This window comes from Pelobates fuscus, chromosome 2 (genome assembly GCF_036172605.1).
Source record: "Pelobates fuscus isolate aPelFus1 chromosome 2, aPelFus1.pri, whole genome shotgun sequence".
NCBI classification, from domain to species: Eukaryota; Metazoa; Chordata; class Amphibia; order Anura; family Pelobatidae; genus Pelobates; species Pelobates fuscus.
In genome coordinates, this window is record NC_086318.1 from 341,990,417 (window position 1) to 342,007,165 (window position 16,749).

General features: G+C 40.5%; 1 protein-coding gene across 1 annotated transcript in view; it reads left to right on the forward strand.

Annotated features, from left to right (window-relative positions):
• Positions 1-7,550, forward strand: part of LOC134587313 (sulfotransferase 6B1-like) — a 51,087-nt gene extending 43,537 nt beyond the window's left edge. Inside the window, exons 6-7 of the mRNA XM_063443600.1 lie at positions 5,979-6,135; positions 7,353-7,550. Coding sequence (XP_063299670.1) covers positions 5,979-6,135; positions 7,353-7,483 — 288 coding nt within the window. The 3' untranslated portion in view covers positions 7,484-7,550. The remainder of the gene's footprint in view (positions 1-5,978; positions 6,136-7,352) is intronic.
• The last annotated feature ends 9,199 nt before the right edge of the window (positions 7,551-16,749 follow it).

The window sequence follows — 16,749 nt, forward strand, 5'->3', positions numbered from 1 at the left end:
TTATTTAATTAATTAAAGGGGTGTATATTAATTATGGGGGGTGTATATTAATTATGGGGGGTGGATTGATTATGGGGGTGTATATTAATTATGGGGGGTGTATATTGATTATGGGGGTGTATATTAATTATGGGGGGTGTATATTAATTATGGGGGGTGTATATTAATTATGGGGGGGGTGTATATTAATTATGGGGGGGGGTGTATATTAATTATGGGGGAGTGGATTAATTATGGGGGTGTATATTAATTATGGGGGTGTATAATAATTATGGGGGAGTGGATTAATTATGGGGGTGTATTAATTATGGGGGGTGTATTAATTATGGGGGTGTATTAATAATGGTGTGGTGTATATTAATTATGGGGGGTGTATATTAATTATGGGGGGGTGTATATTAATTATGGGGGGGTGTATATTAATTATGGGGGGTGTATATTAATTATGGGGGGTGTATATTAATTATGGGGGGGTGTATTAATTATGGGGGGGTGTATTAATTATGGGGGGGTGTATTAATTATGGGGGGTGTATATTAATTATGGGGGGTGTATATTAATTATGGGGGGTGGATTGATTATGGGGGGTGGATTGATTATGGGGGGTGTATATTAATTATGGGGGGGTGTATATTAATTATGGGGGGGTGTATATTAATTATGGGGGGTGGATTAATTATGGGGGTGTATTAATAATGGTGTGGTGTATATTAATTATGGGGGGTGTATATTAATTATGGGGGGGTGTATAATAATTATGGGGGAGTGGATTAAATATGGGGGTGTATTAATTATGGGGGTGTATTAATAATGGTGTGGTGTATATTAATTATGGGGGGGTGTATATTAATTATGGGGGGGTGTATATTATGGGGGGGTGGATTAATTATGGGGGGTGTATTAATTATGGGGTGGTGTATGTTAATTATTGTGGTTCCTGTAGGCTTTGTGTGCGTAAGGTGGGGAGGGCGTGGGGGGGGGGCTCGATGTCTATTTTGCTTGGGGCCCCCAAATTCCTTCAAACGGCCCTGCAGGGGGATCAACACCAGCCACAAAGGACGACCTCAAGGCCTTATTAACAGACCTGCACAGCATGATTGCAGCTGATAGGGCCCTGGCACAAAGGGAGATCCAGTCAGTCGCCACCAGGGTACAGGCTTCAGAAGGCACTATACGTAAGGTACAAGCAGCGGTCACTACGCTTGGAGACGCGGTACTCAGCACTCTATGCTTATGCAACTGACAGCACTGGAGGACCGCCACCACCGCACCCACATTAAAGTCCGTGGAGTACCCGCGGAGGAATTGCCCCATTATATCCGGAGGCTATTGGCAACCATACTGTCACCCGGGACCGCCAAGAAGATGACTCTAGACGGGGTCTACCGAATCGCCAGGAGCCCACAAAGTACCAATGTGACGCCACGGGATGTCATCGTGAAATGCATATCATACGCAGACCAAAACCGCATTCTGTCAACCCTGCGGGGAAAAGCTCCGGTACAATTTGAGAACTCCCACCTCTCATTTTACCAAGATTTATCTAAAGCTACACTGCAGTGGCGCAAGACCATGACTCCCCTTACAACTCAACTACGAACTGCCGGAATACCCTATAGATGGGGACCCCTGGGCACCCTGCAGGTAACCAGGAACAGAATGAACCATGTAATACGATCCCAAGAAGAAATCCCTGCAATATTGACAACCATGGGCCTCACATCGCAGACACCAGCTCAACCAGCCGCAACCGGCACAACAACTTGGGACCCGGCGACGGTTACACCATTCGCCCCAAGAGCAGGCACCTCGAACTCTCACGTGACCTGAACTGTAACAGCTGACAGAGGCTCTCACGTTCCCTAATACTGTTCCCACACCAAGTTCGTCCTATGCAACAAATGTTTTATTTTCCTCCCCAATAAGTTATCGTTATAGTTTCTCCTCCTATTTTTAAACACTGCGCACAAAGGCCCATAGACATTGCGGCACACTAATGGGTAAGCCCAACAGAAGGCAGCTCCCCTGGGAGATGGCACACCAGCTCTTACACAGCTACAACAGCAAGCCAGAGTGACGGTACGCCATGAGTCCACTCATTCCCCCCCCCCCGCAGCCCCCTTGTTTAGGGGTACCCACTATCTGTATATATCACACGTAACTAGCACACAAATTAAGCCCCGGCACAAGCTTAGACACCTATGTTACACGGGTACGACGCCCACAATAACCGGTGTCATAAAGGAACCGGGATGACCGACACGAACCCTCCTGACACATTCGGGTCACACAGGCCCCCCACCCTCCTGCTGCCCTAAGCACATTACTCCAAGCCACATGTCAAGTCCTACAACCCTCACATGTATGCCCACAAACACGCACCACTGACATGTAAATGTCTGTTATGATTGTTTTACCAAAAAAAAAATAGTGCGCTGTTTGCAAAAGCCAAGCACCTGTAACCTAATGCTTTACAATTATTTCTGTACACCTTTGCTCGGCCAAATTGCATTACTGTTATCGAATGCACTGCAAAAATAAAGAATTGGGGGGGGGGGGGGAAAGGGGGAAAAAAAATTAAAATAGTTATTCTAATTATTATATGATTGATGACCGTTGCTTCCCGTATATGTTGATAATTGTTAAAATTAAAAGGGAATTGTGGAGAATAGCCAAGGAACATTTAGGTCCAAATATCCAAGCTGGAAAATATATTTTATTTTATTTTTTTAAGTTTAGGTATATTGGTTTAAAAATTGTAATAGTCTTGTTAATGCTGTACACTGCAAAGTGTTGGTTTTTTTTTCTCATAATTAAATCTCCACAAGAATCTATTGCAACTTTTATAGATATAACTTTTGATTTTAATTCTCATACTATAACATGCTTTAAGTCAGATGGGGGAAAAAAAGTATTTTTGAAAATTCTTATTTGAACCAGATGCATGTAAGTTATGTTTTCCAAACTGTTAAATATGCATGACATGCGATGTTAAAAAAAAAAAAAAAAAAAAGTTACAACCCAAAATGCATCGACTTTCACAAAGCTGCTGAATTTGAGTTGGGTCAGTTCTTCAAATCATCAGGGTATCCGGTAAATATTGAATAAAAATTCTATTCATAGGATAGGTATGTATTATCTTCTAGTTAATTCTGTACCCCTCAAAATAAAACTCTTAAATCTTGACAAACCAAGAATTTGTAAAATAGATTTTAAAAGTCTTTACAAACTGATTACCGTATTAAAAAAAAATGTATCAAAACATGGCTGCTTTTAGCATGAACTATTTACACCCCCTACATTGTAGCAGCAATGCAGTGTAGGTGCTTCCTCATCTTCTTAGAAGATCCTACCCCTACACCCTCCTATTCTAGGAAGATCACACCTATTACATCCCCCTAGATCAGTGGTTCTCAAACCAGTCCTCATGGCCCACCAACAGTCCAGGATTTATGTATTTCCCTGTTTTGAGGACTGGTTTGAGAACCACTACCCTAGATAAATGTTAAAGATATCATTTGTTATATGCTTTGACCATGCTGTATGCACAAGCTTGTTCATTATGTTAGCTAATAGTTGTCAATATTTGATTGGTAATTAATGATACTGCCACTAGACTACCCTTTATTGCGTGTTATTCTAAAACCTCCACACCACCCTCAGCCCTCTTTCCGTCCTTGGCTCAGATAGCCAGGATTGGAAGGTGGGAGGGCTTTATCCGCAAAATAAGCTGCTCCTCTCTCCATTCATGAAAGTTCACACAGCGTGTAGGTTTCACTGCTTTGCATAGTAAAGCATTGCATTCAATGCTTCTCTGAGAAGCATTTTATTGGCAGATCACATTGAGTGCCGTGCATGCGCTTTAGTTCCACAATGCATCTATATGAGAAACCTTTGATTGAACCGTAATCACAATTGATGACTGCAAAGGAGGCAAGGTCGAATGCTGCGAGGGGACTGTTGCTGCACTGAAAAAAGGTGAGTAAACCACACATGCAGAAGGGAACAACACGCCAAAGCCAACGTGGTAAAGCCCCCTGCAACCTACCGGCTGGGAATAATTTGGACTCAAAGAGGACCCAAGTTCGTGGCAACATGGTGCAGGCTTTGGAACAGGCCTGGGGCATGGGGAGTACCTCGCCCCCGACATACAGCATGGCTCTATGGCACACATACTCCTGCGGCCTCCCATTGCAAGGCATTGGATGAGCAGACCACAGAGACTCTCAACCCGAGGGCGACATGAGCTGCAAGCCCACCAGATGTGATCCGGCAAGCACCCTCAGGCAACCTAATAGTTAATGATTCTAGATTACTGGTTATGTAAATTTGGATTAGAACATTGTTAGTGCTCCGTGTTTTGCAATGCCACTGTTTGCTTGCCAGCCATTAGGTTTAAGATGCACTTAACGAACAAGCTAGGTGTCCCCCCTCGGGCAACCAACATAGAGGTCAGTGATGTACACCCGATCTTTGCATAGCTTAGTGGCTTTATTCTTTCAGCACACAATGGCAACGTTCACAAGCCTGTACACATGTGCATAGGGCCCTTCATCTAATCCATTTTCTGCAAATCGCGCTTAATCCCCAGTTTCACCCTGTTAATCTTCCACAATCCAGCAGCAGCAATTAGTAAACAGTTAACATAAAATGTGACATGTCCATTTATCTGAACCTAAGGAATAGTATAGCTAGACTGCATACTCATACTAAGTTTGTGTTCAATATGTTCTCATTGTTTATTCCTGTATAATTAAGCGAACCTGACCTTCTTGTAAAGCCAACTCTTACATATCCAAGAAGCAACATATGTTTAATGTCCCAAGCTTGCGGTCCTTAACGTGACCCACCACATTGGACCTACCTATTTAGCCTATATTCAGCTTGCATTATAAACTCTATAAAATTGTGCCTTTTCTTTAAATGCCACGTAACTGTTTAACTATGCTTGTACTCAAATAGCCTGTAACTGCCGTCGTGGCATTACAAGTATGCATGTTATCTCTTGCACAACAAAAAATAAAGAATAAAAAAAAATAAAGTGAGTAAATATTTAGTTTGACAATATTTTGGGATGCAATAGATATAAATACAGTGGGACCTTGGTTTACGAATTTAATGCGTTCTCTGGGACATTTCTTATTGCGAAAAATTTGTAAACCAAAACGTGGTTTCCCATAGGAATGCATTGAAAACCATTTAGTCCATTCTGGAGGTCAGAAAAAAGTCAAAATGAGCTGGCATGGAAACGAACCCACAATGCAGAACACACAATAAAAGGCATGCAAACAACAAAACTCAGCTCCCTACCTTTCCACAGCTTGAGAAATGCACCAAAAAGTCCCAAAACAACTGCAAACCATTTCCAAAATCCCTCCAGAACTCTATGCAAAAGCCGCTCCAACACCTCCACACTCGATGCCACGTGCTACCCACAGGCTCCAGCGTGCAGGGGGCAGTGCTATAAACCTCCCAGGTGCAATGCATCCTGGGGAAACTTGCTTTGTATTGTGAAAAAAAATGGTAAACCGAGGCATTATTTTCTATGGATTTTCATTTGTAAACCGAAAATTATGTTAACTGAGGCGTTTGTAAACCGAGGTCCCACTGTAATTAATTTGAGACAGAGGAGTTAGACGAAGGAACAGTATGTTGATACAGTTCAGTGTTCCTTTAAAGGATGTTGGAAGAAGAGTACATATGGATGTGTGTTTGTGATAACAAGCATGACTATTTATAACTACCATAATGTTGTGTATTGCATTTTGTATATACATAGTTTAGGCAGTGAAACCATTTGGCCTGTTACATATTGACCATCTCAAATGGTTGCGAACTACCATTGTACAATAATGCACAGGTTTGGGGATTTTTTTTATAATAAAATATTTTTGTTTGGGGGGAAAAAATAATTTTTCTCTTTCCCCAGACACATTTATATTTACACATTTTGTTATTTTTATTTCTTTATTTTATAGGATTTTAAATCCGAACTTCAGAAAATATCTGATTTCTTTGGACTGTCTTTGACAGACGAGCAAATTTCGTTGGTTGAAAGTAAAACTAATTTTAAAACCATGAAAGAAAATTCTTCCAATACACATGGCAAACATGGTAACGTTTTCTTTCGAAAAGGTAAGCAGTAAAATAACTCAATATTAGAATAGGTTATATTAACCCCTTAGGGATGAAAGCAATTGTACACTTTCTAATCAAAACAAAATTTAAAATTTGCGCTTTATGGCTGTTTAACCATAATGTATCTCTTTTCATATTAAATGCACCCACACTGATAATATACTTATTAATCATTGTGTGTAGGAGAAACGGGACTTTCATTCCACATCTAATATTCATATATTAAACATAATTTAATATGAATAAAATAAAAAAAGAATTTGAGATGTTTTTAAGTTCTGCATGCCATTTTAACAGTGCATGTCATAATACTGTTAGCTGTTGCTGCAGCAGAGAAATCTACAGACACACACACACACACACACACACACTCTCGCTGACATGCATAGTGTCACACATTCTCACTAATACACACTCTCACTCACTTATACAGTGTCACTTACACACCAGTGTTAATTTTGACGGCACATTTCAATTTAGTTTTAGTCCGTCTTTTGACTAAAAAGCCGTTTTATTCATATTTTCGTCATCTGAATAGTTTTAGTTTAGCATTAGTCGACTAAAATTCCAGTCGATTCTAGTCCACTAAATCTACTGAAGATTTTAGTCAACACGACTAAAATCTAATGGGTTTAAATAAAGCCTCTATCTGTCTCTTTAGCCCCTTCCACAGCCCCTTTGTGCAGTGTTAATTTTGGCAGACTATGACTAAAACTACATTTTAATTTAGTTTTAGTCATAGTCTTTTGATTAAAATTCAGTTTTAGTCGTATTTTAGTCATTTGAATTGTTTTAGTCGACTAAATCTCAAAAATGTTGAAATTTTACACTGTTACACACTCCCTAACACACACTGTCATTTAAACCAAACTCACACCACTTTTCATATATCATACTTTATTTACACACAAACACAGCAATTTACAACCATGCGCTGGGATTGGCTAAGGAACCGCTCGCCCAACACACCAGCCCTAGACCACAGCAGTTCAGCCCACCAGGAAACCTTCCCATAAACGCCCCCAAGAGGTCTGCTCCCCAGGCAAATGCCTTATTTGTCTAATGGTATTGCTGGCCCTTGTTCCAGTAAAGGAATATATTTCAATCTAAGTATCTTAAAATGTATTTGTATAATCCATATAAATGGGTGAAAAATATTGAGAATACAATCTATCTGCAGAGTTTTCATTGCTTATCTTATTTTCTTTTGAAAGGAGAAATAGGTGACTGGAAAAACCATTTCACTGAAGAGCAGAGCAAAGAATTAGATGCAAAGTTTGAAGAGAATCTCGCAGGAACAAAACTGGGAGAGAAGATAAATTACAATAAATACTGCACGTTTTAGAATCTATATCAAATAGTATGGCAACCCATTGCTTAGATTTTTAATAAAACATTACAATATGTAAAATGTTATTGTTTTGCTTTACATTTTATATATGGATCAATAATTTAAATAAACAAAGAATGCACACCAAAAAACCATAAGAAGTCTCTATCTATATTTATTACATCACTAGTAAGTATACAATACTAATACAGCAGTCAGTGACACAATAGGCTAAATAATAAACCATAATAAATATTTACCGCAATTCACAAGCCTAATCGGGCAGAAACACGAGTCAAACAAACAAACCCCCCAACGTTTCGGCTCCTCCTGGTAGCCTTTATCAATAAAGCCTGGATCAATAATGCACAAATTCTAATTTAAAGTGGTAAAATGTATTTTGGTAATTTTTATCATTTTAATTTTTTTAATTTTAATTTATTATTTGTATTTTATAATAATATATATACAATATATATAGTTATTATATATTTTATATATATATATATATATATATATATATATATATATATATATATATAGAAGGCTTGGCCTGTAATTGTGGGAGGCACTTAAATTCCCTATTTAAACTCAGTGAGCCCCTGCTTACCTGTCTTCGACGATCTCGGAAGTGCTTCAGTGTACTTCCGGTTTACAGATCCGTGACGTCAGTTTCCCGCCCGCCGGCAGCCCGGTTCATACGCCCGGTAGCTGTATTCGTGAGTATTCCGCTTCCTGCCTCTCTCGGACGGCATCAGAATCGTAAGTTTAGCCCTGTCGCTCACGGGCTCGAATTCAATCCGCTTTTCTCGGTCAGTGTAACACGTTCAGTTACACTTACACCTCGTAGTCTCCTTCAGCCACAACGGGTTGCCATACGTTTTTCGGTCAGGGGGTACGATTATCTTCATTCTGTTCCGTATTTAGGGGCTGTGTTCACGTTTCAAGCTAAGTCTTAAGTGGTTACGTTTGATATGAAAGGGGTTTAAGCGGTTTAGTTGTGCCCAGTATTCTCAGCTTCGGTGTTTAAAGTAGTTATGTGGTCCCCTTGTGTCATAAATAGCTAAATAGTGTAAATAGGGGGTATGTTGTTAAATTGTGTTAAATGGCTGTTCCTGTCCTGTTTTTGTTGTAGTTCTTACTAGTACTGACACTTCTCGCAAGTGGCCCTTCGCGGGTGTACGTTTTCGCAGCTTTGTTAAGAGGTAGGCCTCGGTGTCACCCAGTTCTTGTGTGTATGTTGTAGTTAAATAGTACATATCGTAAATAGGTCACGTTTCTTTTCCTTTAGTTCCATTGGTTCCCTGCAGGATTATACTTTATTAGGTCAAGTAAAGTTTCCTTCCTCAGCAGGTATGTTATTGGTATGTCCTGACGGGGGGGGGGGGGGGGTTTGAGGACTAGTTGTAATTCCTCCCGCCAACTTAGGTATGTTCCCGTGGGCTCTTTGCCTATAAGGTTAGAGGTCCCGCAAGGCATAGGTCAGCCCTTACGTTCCGAGGTTCAGGCCAATCGTCCCAACGCATAGCTATAGCCTTGCTTCAATATTAGTTAGGGCCTCACCAGTCACGGCCAATCATATTGCTTCTTTTTTATGTCACCGAGAGGCCAACTCCCCGCCACCCACCTCAGTGGCACCAAGGCCCCACGCGCCAAATCATAGTTAGTGCCTCTCATAGCCGCTTGGCAAGTAGTTAGGGCCTCATCTGCCACCAACAAAAGATAAGCTAATACAATTTCGCCTATGGGCACTAGCCTAGTAAGTGGGGTCCCTCCAGCTTTTTAATTTTTAACACTGAACTCGCCCTCTCTGCCCCTTAGAATGTCCAACGCTTCGGTGTTAGAAGACAATCTGTCGGTTTCCAGCACCCCGCTCAGGTCGGGCACGCAGAGAACGCAACCAACCCCTCCAAGTCGCATACACGTTTGAGGACCTATCAGTAGTGATGAGGGCCAGGGACCCTAGGTTGAATAGGAAACTTAACATCCCTGAGTTTGTCCTGGCGTTTTGGCCTATACAGAGACGTTATCTGTACTGCTTTTCCCCTCCGCAGAGAGGAGCTGGATTTGTACCTTCACAAGGTGATAGAGTTGGCTTATAAGTACGGGGGCTTTGCCTTCTACGACTATCACAAGTCGTTCTCCGCTAGGTCAGCCGCTTCGTTGTCCCAGTATAATACAGTCACGGACTGGGGTCAGTTAGATACAGAATGGTTTCTCATGCATTTTGCAGGTCTCAAAACCCCTTCCTGTGCCATTTGCTCATCGGCAGCTCACTCTATTAATTTCTGTCCCGAGAATGTAGCTATCCCCTCTACCAGCAGCGCCAACTCCGATTTCCAGTCGACTTCCAGCCAGAAGGAGGTTAGAGATAAATTAGGCAGACCCATAGTGTTCTTGGGAAAAGCTCAGGTCTGCAATAATTTTAATGCTGGGGGTTGTAGTTACAGTGCTTGTAGGCTGCTGCATGTGTGCTCGCTTTGTTTCAGGGCACATGCCAAGACGATGTGCCCTAACAAATTGTACCCTAAAAAGGCTTCTACTCCAATAAACATTCCGAGTTTGCAACGTTACCTGGCTAATCATCCTTCTTTGCATCTGGTGGAATTTCTCACGTCAGGGTTCACTCACGGGTTTCACACAGGCTTTGTCTCTCTCCCCTCAGGCATCCTGGAGTGCCCCAACCTTCAGTCAGCTCTCACAGACCCCGATACCCTACAAGTTCTCTTACAGAAAGAAGTGGATAACGGCTTCATGATAGGCCCTTTCACTACTCCTCCTTTCTCCTCATGGAGGACTAACCCTCTAGGTATCGCCACTGGGAAGTTTAACGACAAAAAGAGGCTTATTATTGATTTTTCTGCACCACACGCTTCTCCCACACCTAGCCTGAATGCACTAATCCCGTCAGAAGATTTTTCTCTTCAGTACGCTAGAATTGATGATGCCATTCAGGCGATTATTAACTCCGGGAAGGCGGCCTGGTTAAGTAAGTCGGATATTACCAACGCCTTTAAGTTACTTCCCATCCATAAATCACTCTGGCATCTGCACGGAGTTAAGTGGCTAGACAACTACTATTTCGCTACCAGGCTTACTTTCGGCTCCAAAAGTAGCCCCAAGTTATTCGACCTGTTCGCCGAAACCTTGACATGGCTTCTCCTTAACTTCTGCAGATGCCCAGTTGTGATACATTATTTAGATGACTTCCTCACCATTGAACCTCACCACTGCACTCCACGCAGCCTTCATCTCTTGCTCACGCTCTTCAAAGATTTAGGTGTCCCCGTAGCCCAGGACAAAACTGAAGGTCCCAAAACCGAAATTACTTTTCTGGGGATTACACTCAATTCTGTCACTATGCACGCCAGCCTACCCCAGGAGAAAGTAGACCGTATTCTGTCTTACATTAGCACCTGCATGTCACTAGGCACTTGCACCAGGAAACAGCTACAGTCACTTTTAGGCTCACTTAATTTTGCCATGAGAATAATTCCACAGGGTAGGTCGTTCATTTCCAGGATCCTTTCACTTCTGCACGGTCTCCCTGACGATGACTCCACTACAACCCTAGACGAGTCGGCTATAGCTGACCTGAGAATGTGGCAGCTGTTCCTTTCCTCGTGGAACGGCAGGTCGCTGTTTGTTCCCCCCGTTTCCGACGATTCCCCAGTACTCTGGACTGACGCTTCAGGGGCCTTAGGATATGCGGCCATCTTTGGAGACGAGTGGCTATTCGACTCATGGCCGGTCGAAACCACGTCACTCGAGGGTTTCAGTACCACCTCCTCTCTTTTCGAGATCTACCCTATCGTTGCAGCAGCTTACACGTGGGGGGTAGAGTGGAGGGGGCAGTCAGTCAGGTGTTTTTGTGACAATTTAGCTACCTGTAACATCATCAACAAGGGCCGCTCTCAGTCCCTCACGATCATGAACCTAGTCAGGAGACTCACTTGGCTAGCAGCTAATCTCCAGTTCTGCATATCCTGTGTTCACGTCCCAGGTATACTAAATACTGCCGCTGATGCTCTGTCACGCTTCAATTTGCAGGAGTTCTTCAGGCTACATCCTACTGCTTCCCAGCGTCCCAGGGTGCCTCCACAGTTCGAAGACCTGGTAATGCATTAAGCTCTCTCCTACAGCTGAGCGGCACGCTTGCTCAGGCGGGTTTATCCCTCAACACGAGGAAAGCCTATTACAGAGCATATGAACTGTTTTTGTGTTTCATTCGTAATTACTGTATAATAAATGTTTTTTCTGTTGAAACCATGGTTGCTTTCACAACTTTTTGCCACTTTTCTCTTAATCTATCTTACAACACAATCAAACTCTACTTAACGGGAATCCAACACTACATGTTAACCTCCTTTCCCAACAAGTCTCCTTTCCTTTCTTCCTACCCTCTTAAAAGTGTCCTCAAAGGCATTCACAACTTGTCAGTACACATACCCACTAAACGCCTTCCCATAGATAGTAAGTTGTTTAAGAATTTGTCCGATGTACTCGACACGTCCCCTTTCGAACATATCACAAACCTCGTTATCAAATCAGCGGCTTATCTAGCCTTTTATGGTTTCTTGAGACCCAAAGAGTTCACTGTAGAGAGAGCTTCTGATTTCAGCTCGTGCCTCCAAAAGAAACACTTAATTAAAAATCTAGATCACTACACTTTGTCCGTTACCCGTACCAAAACAAGCCAAACAGGCCCACCAGTGGTAATTAACTTTTATCCCACGTCAACCAAATGGTGTCCCGTCCGTGTATTGGATGGGCTAGTAGCAGCCCAAGCTAGTTCCGCTCCTGATAGCCCACTTCTAGCTTTACTAGGGAAACCCCTGACCACAAAAATCTTCATGCTGTACATACGCACCCTTTTACTCCGCTTGGGACAAAACCCACGTTCTTTCTCGGGCCATTCTTTCCGCATTGGAGCAGCCACAGCTGCCTCAGGTAATCATGTACCGACACACATAATTAAAAACATGGGGAGGTGGAAATCATCTGCATACAACAGATACATTCCCAATCCAGAGAAAGAGATAAGGCTGGCTTTCTGTGATATGACTAAATGATGTACCGCTTAATAAACGCATTTTGTTTCAATGGTTATTATTTTTGCCCTCTTTTACAGGCCTAGCCTTACGTCAGTTTCGGCACACCTCAACTGACTTGCTATTAAGGAACTACTTGTTTTTAAACCCTGTTTTCCTTACGTCCTCGGAATGTGCCGTACACAAATAGAAGGCTTGGCCTGTAATTGTGGGAGGCACTTAAATTCCCTATTTAAACTCAGTGAGCCCCTGCTTACCTGTCTTCGACTATCTCGGAAGTGCCCCTCCCACCGCACCCTCAATTTTATCATATTCCTAGGTGGGCCCTCTTTTACAGGCCTAGCCTTACGTCAGTTTCGGCACACCTCAACTGACTTGCTATTAAGGAACTACTTGTTTTTAAACCCTGTTTTCCTTACGTCCTCGGAATGTGCCGTACACAAATATATATATACATGTGCAATTTAATTACAAGTGTATTTTTAAATTAATATATGTACATATTAATATAAAAATACACTTGGCATGACATTATATATATATATATATATATATATGTATATATATATATATAGACATATATTATATAGATATAATATGTCTATATATCATTATATATATAATAATTTTTTTTTTTTTTATTAACTTTAACTTTTTATTTTTTTAATTTTTTTTAATGATTTTACACTGGCAGGGAGACTGCCTGTCAGCACAGACAGTCCCCCTGCAGGCAGACACATGGACACCTATTGTGACCATGTGATCGCTCTGTTGAGCGATCACATGGCCCCAGGGGTCCTAATCCGCCATGGGGAGACTGTCTGGGCTGGAGGCAGTCTCCCTACCAGTGTAAAATCATTAAAAAAAAAATATAAAGTTAATAAAAAATTTTTAAAAATTATTATATATATAATTATATATATATATATATATATATATATATATAATGAGATATATATATATATATAATTATATATATATATATAATGAGATATATATATATATATAATTATATATATATAATTATATATATATATATATATATATATATATATAATGATATATAGACATATTATATACGGGGGAACGACGGCGATCGGGTAAGTACATTGCACCGTTAGTTTGGTTCAGGACCGTCATCGGTCGGCAATGCAAAAATGCCGATGACGGTCCTGAACCGTCCTCGGTTGCTAAGGTGTTAAATGAAATTTATGACAATGAAAGTTCATTACATTCCAACAGATGAAACTCTTGAAAAAGCGCTGCCTAAGTGTGAAATGAGTGTGGCTTGTAATCCTCCCTATCCACCCCTTCTGGTATTATGCTTTTAAAAAAAAAAAAAAAAAACACATTTTAAAAAGAGCGCTCTATTTGAAGGTTGGTTTGGTAATATACCTTAACCCCTTAAGGACACACGACGTGTGTGACACGTCATGATTCCCTTTTATTCCAGAAGTTTGGTCCTTAAGGGGTTAAGCGGATATATTGAGAGCGAGGACCCGAGTGCTACAGATATCAATTCTCAAAAAACTGCCAAAGACTTACCCACATTAAGAGCAACAACTCAATCAAAGGGGTTTTAAAAAAAAAAATAATATCTTTTATTCAATACTACACGTTAGACTGTTACATAAACATAAACATGAAACCAAATAAAATAGTGATGCAAAAAATGTGCAGGTGACTTAAAAAATGAGATCTATGTAGCCTGCCTAGTGTATCTTATAATAGCTACTGTGAAAGTATCCAGATACAAAGCAGCTCATAACTATTCAGATACACAATTGTAAGATATCTTCAGAATATTAAATAGGAGAATAGCTACTAATACAGATATGTAGCAACAAAGAGCAGGTGATTGTATACACCCAATCTTTAAGTATCCATTAAGGTAAAAACAGCTAGAGCAGATGTAAAAAGTCGGAGCAGATAGCTACATAAGAACAGACAATTGGGGTATTTTAGATAAATTCCTAATTTACCTAAATCATTTGCCATTTGGCTTATCCCTCCTGGAACAGATCATCAGCAAAAATACATACCTTACCATCAAGGCCTTCTGCAGTATCGCTAATAAAAATATTAAGGGAATGGGTCCAAGTACAGATCCCTGAGGTACCCCACTGGTGGCAAGCCCATGCTTCGGATATACTCCACTGACTATAACCCTCTGTTGCCTGTCACTCAGCCACTGCCTTACCCATTCAACAATAATGGAATCCAAACTTAAAGATTGCAGTTTGATAGGCCTTCTATGTGCAACAGTGTCAAAAGCCTTACTGAAATCTAGGTAAGCAATGTCTAATGTACCGCCCTAATCTATTATTTTAGTTACCCAATCAAAAAAAATCAACAAGATTAGTTTGGCATGATCTCCCTGAAGTAAACCCATGTTGTCTCTGATCTTGAAATCTATGTGATTTTAGATGTTCAGCAATCCTATCCTTTAACCTGGTTTCCATTACTTCCCCCACTACTGAAGTAAGGCTTACTGGCCTATAGTTGCCTGACTCCTCCCTACTACCTTTCTTGTGAATGGGCACAACATTCACTAACTTCCAATCTTCAGGGTCTACTCCTGTTAACAATGATTGGTTAAATAAATCTGTTAGTGGTTTTGCAAGTACACCACTAAGCTCTTTTAACAACTTTTGGTGTATTCCATCAGGTCTCTGATTTATTTGTCTTTACTTTTGACAGTTGAAATAGAACCTCTGCCTCTGTAAACTCACATGTAACAAATGACTAATTTGTCCCTTTTCCTAACTGAGGCCCCTTTCCTTAATTTTCATTTGCAAATACTGAACAAAAATATTCATGGAGGCAGTCAGCTAGACCTTTATCCTCTTCTACATACCTTCATTCTTTTGTTTTTAATCTAACTAATCCTTGTTTTACTTTCCTTTATGTATCTAAAAATGTTTTTCCCCCCTTTTTTACTGACTGGGCAATTTTCTCACCTGTGTGTGATTTGGAAGCTCTTATAACTTGCTTAGCCTCTTTCTGCCTAATTTTATAGGTCTGTCTATCTTCCCCACTCTGTTTTTTTTTTTGGTTTTTTTTTTATAATTACTAAATTCTAACTTTTTGTTTTTTACTATTTTGCCCACTTCTGCAGAGTACCACAGTGGTTTCTTAAATTTTTTGCTTTTTCTGACAAGTCTAATGCACTTTTCTGTTGCCTTCAGCAGTGCAACTTTTAAATAATCCCATTTCGCTTGGACTCCATTTAGATTGCTCCAGTCTGATAATGACTCCTTTGCACATATTCTAATTTCAGAAAAGCCTGTTTTTCTAAAGTCTAAAACTTCTTTTGTTTTTGTGTGGTATGACTCAGTCACTGTTCTTATATTAAACCACACTGACTGATGATCACCGATCCTAAACTTTCACCTACAGTAATATCTGATAACAAATCTCCATTTGTTAACAATAAATCTAGTTTGGCCTCTTTACGAGTTGGCTCCTCAACGACTTATTTTAGAAACAAACCCAGTAGGGAGTTTAGAATATGTGTGTTTTCCAGTTCACATCAGGAAGATTAAAGTCACCCATGATGATAACTTCCCCCTTCATTGTCATTTTGGCTATTTCCTCAACTAGTAGATTATCTAACTCTTCTATTTGTCCTGGGGGCCTATAAATCACACCTACATGAGTTACTGTGTGATTACCAAGTTCTCACGTAACCCAAAAGGACTCCTTCACATACAGTGCCACCCCTCCCCCTTTCTTACCTTCCCTGTCTTTTCTATATAAAGAGTACCCTGGTATTGCTATGTCCCAGTCATTTTTCTTATTATACCATGTCTCCGTAACAGCCAAATCTACATTATCAGTTGCTATTATTGCCACAAGTTCATGGATCTTATTACCTAAACTGTGTGCATTTGTAGACATGACTCTAAGCTTATCTTTTTTTTTTTTAGAATTCTTTATTTTTCCATCTTGACAAGAGAAGCATGTGAAATATGTGCATTTACGGCTTGTGCAAAAGCCTAACATTTTACCACATATGTGAGCGTAGTTATACAGTTGCCTATACATTGGTCTGTAGGCTCTTTCGGCTGTTTGTCAAGGGTTTTGTTATATAAATACAAAATGTTGGAATCATTTAAAACAGTTAAACTTAAACAGAAACATAAATATCTAACTATGCCATTATTTGGGTATGGGTTAATTCGGTTCTGGGCAGACCTGTCACTTCGATTTTTTGTGATTGTCTGACAT